The sequence below is a fragment of the Mirounga leonina genome, unplaced genomic scaffold (genome assembly GCF_011800145.1).
Source record: "Mirounga leonina isolate KUSES-001 unplaced genomic scaffold, KU_Mleo_1.0 Mir_107, whole genome shotgun sequence".
NCBI lineage: Eukaryota > Metazoa > Chordata > Mammalia > Carnivora > Phocidae > Mirounga > Mirounga leonina.
Window position 1 is genome coordinate 1,873,706 of NW_023270233.1, and position 15,233 is coordinate 1,888,938.

At 37.6% G+C, this 15,233-nt stretch overlaps 1 protein-coding gene across 1 annotated transcript in view; it reads right to left on the reverse strand.

The window, feature by feature from the left end:
* Window positions 1-15,233, reverse strand: part of LOC118018595 (catenin alpha-3-like) — a 1,827,095-nt gene that overhangs the window by 180,298 nt on the left and 1,631,564 nt on the right. Inside the window, exon 15 of the mRNA XM_035017231.1 lies at window positions 6,382-6,474. Coding sequence (XP_034873122.1) covers window positions 6,382-6,474 — 93 coding nt within the window. The remainder of the gene's footprint in view (window positions 1-6,381; window positions 6,475-15,233) is intronic.

Sequence of the window (15,233 nt, forward strand, 5' to 3'; positions counted from 1 at the left end):
AAATGTTTAGCACAACAAAACTAAGAAACCAAAGGAGTCTCATACTAGAAGACTGAGACTTTTATTTACAAAGCTTCTTGATCTACTCAAAAGGAAGTCAAAGTATAACAATAACACCCAAGTCTACACTTACCACGAAATTCATTTTTTATAAAAATCAAAACTGATTGAGCACTTATGTGTCAAGAACTGAACTGAAATTTTTCATGTATCTAGTTTAATCTTCAAGAACAACTATAAAATAGATACTATTATTATTATTATCATCACAATTTTACAGATGAGAAAGCAGTTTGAAATGTAAACTAACTTTTCCAGGATCATATGGATAGCAATGGGTGGAACCCAGATTTGAACCAAGGCTTATATGATTCCCAAGTTCATACACTTCTATATTATAAGGCAATGCTAGCAAAGGCGAGTCACTTGCTCACCCATTCCACTCACAAAACTCTCTTTCAATCTATTTTATTGTCTTTTTTTAAAAGTAAGTTCAATGCCCAGCATGGGGCCCAACATGGGGCTTGAACTCACAAGCCTCGGATTAAGTCAGATATTTCACAGACTGAACCACCCAGGTGCCCCATATTGTCTTAAGTCTTTCTAAAACTCCAGATAGGCATGAGAAACATACTTTTAGCCACCGCTCTGCTGATGCTATTTATTTCCTGCTGCCCCTCCTGCAGATAATAAATGAGGGGGGAAATCTAGAAATTAGAATGCTCCTTCTATTGAAATATCACAGGGCGTCTGGGTGGCTCAGTTGGTTAAGCGACTGCCTTCGGCTCAGGTCATGATCCTGGAGTCCCAGGATCGAGTCCCACGTTGGGCTCCCTGCTCAGCGGGGGGTCTGCTTCTCCCTCTGACCCTCTCCCCTCTCGTGCTCTCTGTCTCTCATTCTCTCTCTCAAATAAATAAATAAAAAATTAAAAAAAAAAAAGAAATATCACAAAGGCCAATGTGATAAGAGACTGAGGAGTAACTGCCTCTCTTTTCTGGATTCTGTGCTTGGAGACCCAGGATTATTGTCCTGCAAGGTTTGCCACTATCTGACTCTATCTGATTAATATTCCATTTCATCAAGGTGAAGTGATCCACCAGGGAAAGACTGACAAGGTCTGGGCATCACTATGTAGTTTCTAAATGGTAACCAACAAAATGGTTTTGTTATTGATGTGAGATTATACCACTGAGACATTTCAAAACTTGTGAGGCTTAAGCAGATCTGATACTTACGGTTTATGGTCTTCAGGAATCATTTTCTAGTAGAGAAATGATAATACCAAGTCCATAATACTGGCTGTAACAATAGGAGGGCAATGAGATCTTAAGGGATGGTGAGATTCTACCCAATTTACAAGTCTGCTACACTTCTGCTCAGAGTGTGGTTCATGCCGGAAGAACTGGGATTTGGTTCCATTCTACATGATTTGCACATACTACTGAAATTCTTTGAGTTAAATTCCCTAGTTAGTAAAATCAAGGGAGAAAGAAAAACTCCAGGGCTTTTGTTATGTAAGACACCAATTTGGAAATATTCTGTAAGATATAAAGTGTTAAATGATAACTGGCCCTGTTCTGTTTAAATAGAAAATATGAGTTAGCATGTATTTAGCATAATCTTTTAGAAAGCTTTTAGGACTTACCAAAAAGTCTTATTATCAGTAGGTTTAGAAATTTGATGATCTTAACAGGAGTCTATTTTCATGTCTCTTTTGAATATGAGTTTTTAAGATAAAAGATTTCTATTTTATCCTTGCTAAGAGAATGAACAGAATAAACAATGAGATCTTTAAAGAATGTCCTGTAAACCTATAGCAAAATCATACTCCTGTATCACTGTGGAATGCCTGATTATTGGATATAACCACAGTATTGGTCCAGTCAGTATTCATGTTTAATAATTAAGATAATCACTAATTTCCACTGCTGTCCCTCTGCTACTTCATAAGGCATGCACTATTGGTCTTTTAGTATTTCGCTCTCATTGACCATGGACTCTAAATCATTACTTGTTGGTTATAGACCTTTACAATGCCCAGTGGTATTTGCCACTGATGACAGCAATAACAGATGATGTTAAGCCAAAGCTACTAGGAGTGAAATGCAGAAAGTAAAATGATAATAAATAACTGTCACTCCATTACTAAACAGTGCCTGAAATTGGTTCTACTGCATGTTCCATATAGCAGAGTCTGCATAAGCCAAGAACCAAAAAGGCATTTAGCAGCAAAGAAAAAAGAACCCAAACACATGTCTTGTTCAGTGACCAGAAATTCCTCATTGGGCATGGCATGAGTATTCAAAAAATTCTCAACAGAATCCACTTCAAAATATTATGGTATCTTCTCAACCCGATGGTATCTGGGAAATGTGTCAAAAGGCATACTCAGTCCAATGGATGCAAACTTCTGGAATGCTGGATAGAATACAGAGTTAAAGTCTCAAATGGATAGGAGACTGAACATAGAAAGATAAGCATAGAGGTATAATTATAGAGAATATGGGGTCTGTTAGGAGTGCCAGATGTCTGAGAGAGATCATAAAACCTGCCTAAACATGATCATTTTGCTCAAGTGGTTTGGGTGGGGGACAGTTTGAGCTGGTCTACCATGAGCACAGAAACTGTAGGAATAAACTCACAAATCAGATTTTTTTTTATTTTTTATTAACATATAATGTATTATTTGTTTCAGGAGTACAGGTCTGTGATTCATCAGTCTTACACAATTCACAGTGCTCACCATAGCACATACCCTCCCCAATGTCCATCACCCAGCCACCCTATCCCTTCCACCCCCTTCCACTCCAGCAACCCTCAGTTTGTTTCCTGAGATTAAGAGACTCTTATGGTTTGTCTCTCTCTGGTTTCATCTTGTTTCATTTTTCCCTCCCTTCCCCTATGATCTTCTGTCTGGTTTCTCAAATTCCTCATATCAGTGAGTTCTCTGATTGACTTATTTCGCTTAGCATAATACCCTCTAGTTCCATCCACGTCATTGCAAATGGCAAGATTTCATTTTTTGATGGCTGCATAATATTCCATTGTATATATATATACTACCTCTTCTTTATCCATTCATCTGTTGATGGACATCTTGGCTCTTTCCATAGTTTGACTATTGTGGACATTGCTGCTAGAAACATTGGGGTGCATATACCCCTTCAGATCCCTACATTTGTATCTTTGGGGTAAATACCCAGTAGTGCAATTGCTGGGTCATACGGTAGCTCTATTTTCAACTTTTTTGAGGAATGTCCATACTGTTTTCCAGAGTGGCTGCACCAGCTTGCATTCCCACCAACAGTGTAGGAGGGTTCCCCTTTCTCTGCATCCCTGCCAACATCTGTTGTTTCCTCACTTATTAATTTTAGCCATTCTGACTGGTGTGAGGTGGTATCTCATTGAGGCTTTGATTTGTATTTCCCTAATGCTGAGTAATATTGAGCACTTTTTCATGTGTCTATTGGCCATTTGGATATCTTCTTTGCAGAAATGTTTGTTCATGTCTTCTACCCATGTCTTGATTGAATTATTTGTTCTCTGGGTGTTGAGTTTGCTAAGTTCTATATAGATTTTGGATACTAGCCCTTTATCTGATATGTCATTTGCAAACATCTTCTCACATTCTGTCGGTTGTCTTTTGGTTTTGTTGATACAAATCAGATTTTCAATAAGAGGTTGTTATTTGAGTTAAACTATCCACGCTTTATAATAATCATTATTTAAATTTTAAAAGAAAATTTGTATCCTTCCTCCAGTTCTCAGACCAGCATCCCTTCATTCCATTGATGGTGAATCAAGTTTATTGTGGTGGTGGTGGTGATTTGTTTGCTTCTTAGTAAAAGATTCATTCCACTAACTCTATGTTTTAAGTGCATTGATGTGGTAATCACCAAAGTTCTTTGTCTGAAAACATAACCCACTTACTAGACAAGTTATATAAATCTGCACCTCAGTGATCTTATTAGTAAAACCGGGATAATGTATCAATATAGCAAAGTTAATGTGATAATTCAGTAGTTTATATACTGTGACTATCTTTTCTTGTTTTCCCTCAAAAGCAGAGCCTAAGAATGGAAGGTAGCTGATTCTGGGATGAAATCTTGGGGAACTGAACCAGGAGCCTGGGAAAAAATGGATCAGGGAAAAAAAAAGGAGAGCAAATCCAAAGGTATATTATCAAGCTGTTCACCGTGGTGGGAGGTACAGCTTGATCCCCCTGGGAATCCTTTGAATACCTATGGAAAATGCAAAATGGCCCATCCAGGGAATATAAGAGTATTCATCAAGGTTGCTCTGTGGAGTGTTAATGCTTCACATAAGATTGTGTATGTATTAGGATATCTGAACAGCTTCCTGGGGAATTCCACAGAGCAATTTCAGAAAAGCCTCAAGGCAGGAAGTGAAGAAAATCTAAACTACTTGGAATTTATGCAGAGAGATTTACTAGAGCAGAGAGTGGCCAGGTTGAATATAACGTTGCTTCCAGTAGATTTGATGGTTAGGGATCTATCTTGCCATGAGACAGTAGTGAGGGTATTGCCCAGGTGCATTCCAAATGAACTGGCCTTCCAGGGAGCTGTGCACAGTGGAACACAAATCCAGAATACAGAGCAGCTCCAGGGTGATTTCTACATGGTTAGGAACAGTGGCTTCTATGAAAGATTCTTAAGATCCAGGACCATGGAGATCATCAACTTCTTAACCTACAATAGTCCGGTTGCCATCTAGCTGGCCTGTAACCCCAGCCAAGAACAAAAACGCAAATCAAAATAGTAGTAATAAGCTTATTTTCTTAGCATATAAATTTTAACGTTTATAAAACACTTTCATTTGCATTATCTTCTTTGAAGTTATCAATAATGCTGTAAGAAGGTATGATATTATTTTTCTCATTTTCAGATAAAGAAACTTGAAGTTTCTAAGCTTTAAGGTCTTAACCAAGGCTTTATTGTCTACATGTGATGATCCAGAATGAGAACTATGGCATGTTTATCCTAATCCCAGCATCTTTCTAAGGTACATTTATTTTAACATAATTTCCTCCTATCAGTTACTTCGTAAATCCTGACAACTACCCTCCACCTCCATGGCTCAGCCGCAGCTGAAGTGAATCACTCACTCACTTACCTGAAAGCATAAGCAAACTATGCCATTAGCAAAACTTATTTCCCATTCCATTGCCATTTGGAAAAATTGAGCTACTACCAAAGATGCCTACTACATTGGAAGGAAACTTCTTTCAGATGTTGGGTGCCCCCAGACAGTTCCCAACATGAACTGGCTTCTAGAGGGCTGGGAATTAACCCAAATAATCAGCAAGGAATGGAAACTCAAGAAAACCACCATTTCTAATAAAACACGGGTGTTACGACTAATATATATCAGTTCTAAGTAATCTGAACATTTGAACACATGGAACTTTCTTAAATTTATCTTTTCCTATCCATCTCCAAATGTAATGTCACTGAATTTAACTAATTAATAGCAGTAATAATGGTGATGATAATTATACTATCCCTACGACAACTACAATAATAACTCATGACTATTGAGAACTTACTAGGAGCTAAGCAGTGTGTTGAGTGCTCTACTAGTTAGCTGAGTTATTCCCACAATAATCCACATATAGAGAGTACTCTTAGTATCCTCACTTTACAAATCAGGGAACCAAGTAAGAGAAAGGCTGAGTGAGTTTCCCAGGTGACACAGTAAGGAAATGGCTAATTCAGATGTGTTCTGGGACAGTCTTAGCTGCCATGTTATACTGCCTGGCTTTCAGACCCAAGTTCTGTAGTCTGGTCTGCAGTTGCAAGCTATCATTGGCTAGGAAACCAGACTTTCACAGATTCCCAAGCACTGGGTATAAGGGTATAAGTAAAGTGAAATACAATACCTCAGAGTAATTCAGAAGTTGGTTAGCATCTTCAGAGGGGTGTGTGTGTGTGTGTGTGTGTGTTGAAGGTAAGAAGAGAAGGCGGCATTGCAGAAAGGAAGAAAAGTATAGGGGTAGTTTCTCAGAAATATTTTTTTTCTAGAATTTCAGAGTATATTTATAACTTCTTGTTTTCTCTTTTCTACTTTAAACAAATGTGTACACATTTCAATTCCATATTTCCATGACTGCTATAAAGATCAAAAGTGGCATGTAGTGATTTGCTACCTGACCAGAAATGGTCTCACTGTTTTCAAGATCAAGGACATTTTCAAGGTCAAGGAAGTAAGTCCCCTCATGCTGTGGTCCCTGCATTCTGAAGCTCTTCTTCCCGGGCTTTTGCAAAACCATCTCCAGATCCTGGAGTCCCACCTGTGAGAGGCTGTCTGATTGACAAGAAGAGGGCACAGCCTACAGCTCTCCTCCCAGGGAGGTGACTTACCCGGTCAGTTTTCCCTTCAGTCTGAATGCTGGTGTGACTGCGCACCTCATGTTCCTCCTCCAAGTCAGAAACATCCTCCAGTTCCTCCGGGGTCTATAAAAAGAAAGCAAAGCATTGTTGGTGAGAATGCAAAATGGAAAAACGTCTGGCAGTACTTCAAGAAGAAAGCACAGAGTTACCAATATGACCCAGAAATCCTACTCCTAGGTATATACCCAAGAGAAATGAAAATAAGTGTCCACACAAAAACTTGGAAAAAGAAATGTTCATAGCTGCACCAATCATAATAGCCAAAAAGTGGAAACAACTCAAACATACATCTACTGAGGAATAAACAAAATTCTATAGAATAGAATATTATTTGGCTATAAAAAGAAACAGAGTACTGATACATGCTGTGACATAGATGAACCTTGAAGATGTTATGATAAGTGAAAGAAGTCAATCACAAAAGACCACATGTTGTGTGATTCCATTTGTATGAAATGTCTAGAATAGGCAAGTCTGTAGAGACAGAAATTTGATTAGTGGTTCTTAAAGGAGGGGGGAGGAGGGAGTGGGCAATGACCGCTTATGGGTATGCAGTCTCTCTTTGGGATGCTCACAATGTCCTAGAATTAGATAGTGGTGATGATCACATGATCATGTGCATATACTAAATAACCCCGTTTTATACTTTAAAATGGTGAATGTTAGGGTATATGACTTATATTCCAATAAATTTTGAAAGAAAAAGAAAGCAAAATAATCAGGAGGAAGTTTTTTGGGGGTGAATAGCGATTTGGCTATCCCTATGTGCTCATCACAAACCAAGGTGTTCGTGTGTGATAAATAGATGGGATAATTCTAATTAAAACTATATGACATGATAATGGCACCAAAAATTACTAAGAATTTAAATTTTCTAGGAAATTAAATAATAAATATTTTAACTTCGGTGTCTAAATAGCTAACCTACTTCCGTTTCTTTTTTTCAGTTTCAGCTTAAACATCTTGTATCTGGGTGGTGTCTGGCTCAGGAAGAGCTGGACGGGGTTGGATTCCTCCGCCAAGCTTTCCCTGACCTCTCCACTTCCACTGTCTTGATGTTCACCAGACTTGACTGCAGCGTTGTTGCTGAATCAAGCAGCCAGTCCTTGTTTACCCTGTGATGCAAGGACTGGGTCTGCCCTGCTTACTGTCTTATCACTACAATGAAGTACATCCATACTTTTGAATGGATGAAGCAAAATTATCAGTGATAGCTGAAAAGAACACTGGATATGAGCAAAACAAAACATATCAATGGCAACAGCAAACACTTGTCCTCACTGTACCTCTACTGTGCTTCCATCTTCTGTATTTCAAATTTTTTTGTTTTATGCTGTAGTAGCCAATCTTAATCTTCATCTAATCTTAAGTATCTAATCTAATCTCAATCTCTTCTCCTTAATCTCAATGGGGCAATAATGTAAAGATAGCTGTCACTATTGCAAATCCAAGTAAAAGTACTTAACAAGAATTAATTTGATATTTGTTTTCATTTAAATTATGTATGATTCATGTAATACAGAGCCTAGGTAAGAAATCCAGAAATCAAACAGGTTTCATGAAAAGCAAACAAATGTGAAGTGGGAGATCTCTTCTCTACACCTGGCTGTTAAAAACTGGGCGAGGGCCAGGGTTGCCTCCTCAGTCCGGCCCTGGTTTCCCTTAAACCTTGCTCTGCACACAGGCCCTTTATTTATTTTCAGAGCTGTGGAGAGTTTACCTTCCCTTGGGACCACTCCAGAGATGGGAACTTGCCATAATTAGCTCACACTGTGGAGCAAAACTACCTATTTCCTACCACTAACGGCCTCAGATTCGTTCCCATCTCATGGATCTTTAACCAGCATTTTCTTTGCTTTCTAACCCTTGCCCTGAGCATCACTCAACCCTCTCCATTTATGTCAACCGACTCCGATTGGATATTAATAGTCCCTCTCTTGCCAAAGTCTCTGATATGTTTGAGTAACTGTTGTGTATTTTTATCTCTACATGCAGTCCCTCTTTGCAGCGATATATGTGCAGCTAGGCTCACAGGGCAATTTATTCTTTTTCCTTAGGTATTAATAACATGAGTTCACCACTGTGGAATTTCTACACAATCACGTGTTTTATTATTAGCCATTTTTGTGTATTCTTCCCACAGTATTCTTGAGAAAGAATCTTTGCAATTTCTTTCCTTGATACATCACCAGCCCCTGAAACTGCTGAATAAATTCAGTTATCAAATTTCTTTTCTTGGGTCCTGTTGTTTTGCAATGGACTGCTGCCTGGTGCCCCTACTGTGATCTGTTCCTTATAAATGTCTGCTGTTAATTACTTGGATTATACTCTACCATGAAGTGACATATAACTTCATCATTGATTCCAGTATTTTATTCAACTCAAAATAAAGTGATTTAACAGAAACTGAGAACAACTGCTGCTGTCAGAAGTCACAAGTAACATTTTTGTTGGTGATACTGTAGGAAGAGATAAGTCTACCATTTATGCCCACATCCTTCAGCGCTCTTTTTTTTTTTTTTTTTTTTTGTCTTTAACATAAGACTGACCTCTTCTTTTCAGGAACAAAATCAGTGGGGGAGTGTTCAAAACATTTGCTGGCAGCATTTTGCATTCTGTAAGGCAAGCAGTTGGCTGGTATTGCAAAAATAAAAAGTTGAATATACAATGTTATTGTTTAAGTGGAAACTAAGAAAGAAATAGGAGTACTCTAATCACTTTTGAGGTGACATTAACTCCTTCAGGGCTGAAGACAAATAATAACAGAGCAAACACTGTGACGGGGGGAGGAAGGCGGGGCTACGCTATATTATACACAGCTTGCTTCTATGCATCCAGTAACTTTGGAAGGTGCAAACATCTGGAAGGTGTATGTTTGTGTGTGTGTGTGTTTAATCAATTTTCATTCTAGGGGAGGGGAGACCAACTGTCTTAGGGCAGTGTCATGTAGTGGAAAGACCCAATAATGTTAAGTAATACAGACCTAAATTTGAATTCTGGCCCTCCGATTGGTGATTGTGGGGCTTTGGCATTTTGCGTACCATTTTAAATATTGGTTTCCTCAGAACAAGGTTTGTTTTTGTGTTTGTTTTTTATTATGTTCAGTGAGTCACTGTATAGTACATCATTAGTTTTTGATGTGGTGTTCAATGATTCAGTAGTTACGTATAACACCCAGTGCTCATCACAGCATATGCCCTCCTTAATACCCATCACACTGTTACTCCCTCTCCCCACCCCCTCCCATCTGAAACCCTCAGTTTGTTTCCCCAGGGTCCATGAGAACAAAGTTTTAGATAATAATAACTAATCCTGAAGTTTGTGGTGAGGCTCAATTGTACTAAGATGCTTTAAGTAGGAATTGCTTAGCCCATGGATAGCTGGAATGCAGGAAAAGTTTGTTTCTATTGCTTTTTTTCCTCTTCCTCCACTATTCTATCTCCCATCCCATTAAAACTTTTTATACTTTTGGATGAAACATTTGTAGCAATTTGGATACCTCCATTTTACTCCAGATTTGTTATTCTGGATTGATCTGATACTTACTAGCTGCTTCTAGTTACATTCAACCCGTTTTGAGTATCTGTTGTGCTATGCTACACAGGGTTTAATATAATTCCACACATACTGCTTTCTCCTAAAGTCCAAGTAAAGATCTTTTTTGATCTGATTTTACTCATTGCATAAGAGTAAAATTATCCCTTAAGCTCATCCCAGCAAAGACTCACTCTCACATAGATTCTCAGTGATGATGGAAATGACTTCCCCTCTCTGAGCTGGGCTGTCTCTAAACCAAACCAAGAGGAAGATATCCTCCCCCCAGCCCCTGCCCTGGAAAGAGTGTTAATAAACTCAGTCATTACTCATTTATGTCTCATATCAGAATTCAGGAAAACTATTTCATGTCTTTTTATTTTAACTCTTGTTGTGAAGCCTTTCTTAGGCAGCTCAAAGTGATTTGAAATTAGCTTAGTTTCCTCACTGGTAAAATGGCAAAAATATTACCTAATTCTTAGGGTCATTGTGAGGATAAAATAAGATGATGAACTGGAACATTATTCAGTGACTAGAAAGTATTGAAGTTTAACACTGTTTATGATTATTATAAATTATTATTATTAATTTTATTACAAGGCCCCACTTTATGCAAAAGAGGCCAGAAAAGATAGAACTTGGAAATATTCAGGTTGAGGTTTTCATATAGAAACTGAAGCTGCAATAAACTATAGTGTTACATTAAACTTCAGGGTCACAATAAATTGGTAGTTTTAATGTATATATATACTTACTGATATAGAAATGACTGCATTTATATATCTTTTTTCCCAAGGCACTTAATGCTCTCTCTGGACCTTATCTCATTAATTCTTTCAGCATTCCTAATGAGACAGTATGCAGTATTATTATACATAAAAATTCACTAGTACAGACTTTGTAAATGTTTAACATTAAAATCTGTAAATAAGAAACTTGTGGTCATCGAAGAGAAAAAAAAGAAGGAAAGGAAAAGAGGAAAGAAGAGAAAGAAGAAAAAAAACAGAAAAAAAATAGACAAAAGGTAGTCTAGGAATAGGAGTCATGCTTGATATTTTCCTCTCAAATTGAGGTTGAATTCTAAATCCTAAATGTGAGTTAGTCATAAATCATATTTCTCTGACTATCCACCTCTGGCTCACTAATATCAAGTAACTGCTCCAGAGGTATCAGGAACAGTCTGACACTCAGGGAAGCTGTTAGGAAGGGGGCTACAGGGTCTTCTTCCAAAGCAGGTAGTGGGAATAGCATGCTCAGTCAGGTCCTCCTAGCTGATCTGACAACACAATGATTTTGGAATGTCAAAGTGAAGAGCCTAGAATTAAAATACATTTTATAAGAGGACTAGATACATTAATACATAATTTCAAATTATAGAAAACTAAGAAATGCCTTTTTTGCTGAAAACACATCCACAGGCACCTTTTCTACTCCTCAGACATGTCCCACTCATCTGCTCATTCCACATCAGGCTCTTCGGCTCTGTATCTACTGCTCTCTTGCCTGACATGGCTGGATCCTCCTCCCCATGGGAGTCCAGATGGGCTATCTTCAGCCCTATCCAGTCATCTCTGGTTGGTCTATCCGAAAGAAATCCCTTCCCCTACTTCATTTATTTATTACATTACCCTGTATTTCTTTCTTTAGCTCTCTCGTTATGATCATAACCTGAAATTATATTTTTCTTTTCTTGTTCTTTTTTCTTTTTTTGAGAGGAAGTATGTTTTGGTCTTTTCCCATTAGAACATAAATTCCATGAGAATAAGGATGTTGTCTGTCTTGTTTACCACTCTGAGCACCTTGAAACAAAATACACTTTATACTCAATAAAAATATCCTAACTGAATAAAGGGATAAATGATTTAATGACTAATAAGCTTTGGTATCAATGTCAAAAGAATGTCAAGGAACATTTTTAAGCTATAGAGTAATGTTTAGTCTTTTCCCTTCTGCCTTCAGTAAGTGTTGATTTAATGATTCTTTGCTTAAGGGAAAGTTTGAGGCAAAGATTCCCATATTTCATTTAAAAAAAAAAAGACTAGGAAATTAGAAATAATAGATTTTGTGTAGAGAGAGAGAGATCTTCCATGAGCTCAAAATTCTCAGATTTGGAAGACTAGGAAGATGTCTACATATCCCATTAAAAGTTCAGTATGGATGTAAAAAAACTTCAGAGAAAACACCATCTTCTAAACTCAGACCAGAGTTTCACATCTTCCCATAAAGTATCATGGAAACAGCAAGTAGTAAACCTGAAGGAGCTACATGGGCTAGGACAATGGGTATCTCATTGGTAACCAATCTGGGAAAATGACAAGTAATTGATGGGTCTTTCTGATGTCTTGATATAGTCTAAGCCTCTAGAAAAGAGTCTCCCAAACTTGGCACTATGGACATCTTGCTCTAAATAATTCTGGTTGCAAGAGACTATCTTGCATATTGTGGGCTGTTTAGCACTATCCCTAGCCTCTACCCACTACATGCAGTAGGAAGCCTCCCAAGTTGTAACAATCAAAAGTATCTGCAGACATTTCCAAATGTCCCTCTGCCCCCGCCATGGGGAGGGGGGAGGAATCACCCCTGTTTGAGACCTACTGATCTAGAACTTTGGTTCACCTGGTCCAACACAAGTGATAGAGGTAAAGGGAAGTTCCAATGACTATGTTTAAATTCCCATGAGCAAAGGTAAAACCAGGTTAACTTAGAGAATATACAAATAAAAAGTCATTTTTTTTTCTACATCTGAGTTTGTAGACTGAAATTCATACCCCACATAGCACCATTATGGTTACCAGACAGAAGAGGGCACTGTTTATTCATTTTAGTCCCAACCAAACACCTGAGATTTATGAAAATAAAATTACGAACTTGGTCGCCGTTATACTGCCGGCATTTAATGACCTGCTTTCATTCTGTGGTACTTCTTTCAACTTTTATTAGTAATGAAGAAATGATTACCTAAAGATATGCAGTGATAGTCCAAGTTTTCTTGATCAGTATTAAAGAGGTTAAAAAAATCAAATTAAGTCATCTCAACTAACATATTTGAGTGTCTATTTTTTATGCATAGAAACAGGCTATTATTCTAGATTCTGGGGATCTTGAGCAAATAAAATATAATCCTTGCCCTCAAGAGAGATAAAGGGTAAGGATATTAAATGGAAATAAAAGATACTCCCTAGAGTTACATGGTTTGAGACTGAGATTGAATAGTAAGACATAGAGAAATTTCCTTAGAAATGTCAGGCAGAAGAGGGGAAGGAGTGTAAAGTATCTCAGGTTAACCTGGGAAGACATTTCTCGTATTATCAGAAAGCTGGTGGGGTTGTGCTATTGTGGTAGATTAATGAACTTGAAGTTGGGATACCTGGGTTTTCATTCTAACTTTGTCATCAATTAGTTGTATGTTGTTGGACAAATGTCATAATTTTTTTATGCTTCAATTTTCTCATCTTTAAAATCAGGATGGGAAGTAGGTAAAACTTGATATTTTCTGTAAGTTCCTCAAATTTTAAGATTTTATGAGTTCATGCTTAAACTGAAAAAATAATGTGGATGAAGTGTTTCCTCAGTACTAGGAAACCTCAATACTAGAAGAGATCTGGTAAATCCATTCATTCCAGTTAAACCAAATTCACTCCAATTCATCATACCAGTCTCTTGAATACATGTATCTGCTCACTCACACAAGGAATGAGAAGGCATCTAGTATCATTATGTTTTATAACTCCAGTGCCTAACAAAATCCTGGCAAAAAGTAGGTACACAATAAATATGGTTTTTAGTGAATTTATACAAGGAAGAAAATAAATAGAGAAGGAAATAAAGAATGATGTAAATAAAGACATATATCTCTATTTGTCATGATAGATCATTGGTAGATTTTCTTCTTATAATCGTTCAAAAAACAATTCAAAATGGCCTCCAGGTACCATTATCATCCCTCTATGTTTCATAAGCCATTTCTTCTTTTCCAATATGCTAAGAATATAACACCATATAAATTATTCCATATGGTGAAACTAAGAAGCCTGGGTGAGTATTATATCCCTTAAAGGCTACAATAATTGAAATATAGTTTGACAAAGCTAAGTTGCAGAATATAAAAAAAATATACACTAAAGTAAGAGGAAAGAATACATCTACAATGTATAAGAGGATATAATTTAACATGTAGTCAAATAGGACAACCTGGGCAGATAAATCCTGAACGTGTAGAATATTGCTGACAGAGGAGACACAATCTTAGTTGTTCATGCATTTTCTATGAAATAAGTTTCTCTGTTAGTTTGCTACTTAAAAACCAATCCAGGCCAGCAAACATCAAATAATGGATCATACAAAAGGCCTTATGGTTGAGCCTGGCTTATGATGATTATCATAAGTGGTGATCATTATAATCACTTAAGTTTATATAAAGCCTTTCTAAGGACTCAAGTAATGATAGAATCACACAGGGTAAAGCATATTTTAGCCTTAATCCTTTTTTCTATCAGGAAGCTGTGGCAGTCATGCCTCTGTTCCAAAGACACCAATGAGGCTAATAATAGTAGAAAAGCACAGAGCAAATCAGCAAGAGGGTCATAAATGAAAGTAGCATCATCAATATCGTGGTATTTATTCAACCACCAAATGAGCTGGTGATCCAGTTCTAATTCCCAGGACTGCATATCTAATTCAAGGAAACTGTCATAAGAAGTATTCCAGCTTGACGTTTAAATGAAGATATGAAAGACTAATGAAGCCATGAAGAATAGGGTTTGAATGAAAGCATATTTTTGGAAAGTTCAAGTATGAGAAACATCCTGGTTCAGATCAGGATCCTTGACATTCTTCTTTTTGGGAACAGAAAGGTGAGGTAATAATTTTTAATCAAGGTCTTAATATTATTCATTAACAGCACTCTGCTGGGTTATTCCACATTCCTTTTCTCATTCAATCTTAACAATAAATCTGAAGAGGCAAATGTTACCATTTTAATACCATAGTTGAGGAAACTGAGCCCTGGAGTTAACAAAACCTATCCAACATTGCACAGTTAAACAGCTACCTCAAAGTAGGTCCTGTGCTTGTTTTATGAGCCAGCATGGTAGACACAAATGCATGGTAAATGTGGGAACTGAGTAGTTAAAATTTACAAGTCTAGGAGCACGTGGCTCAGTTGGTTAGGCGACTGCCTTTGGCTTAGAACATGATCCCAGGGTCCTGGGATCGAGCCCCGCATCGGGCTCCCTGCTCGGCGGGACACCTGCTTCTCCCTCTCCCACTCCCCCTGCTTGTGTTCCCTC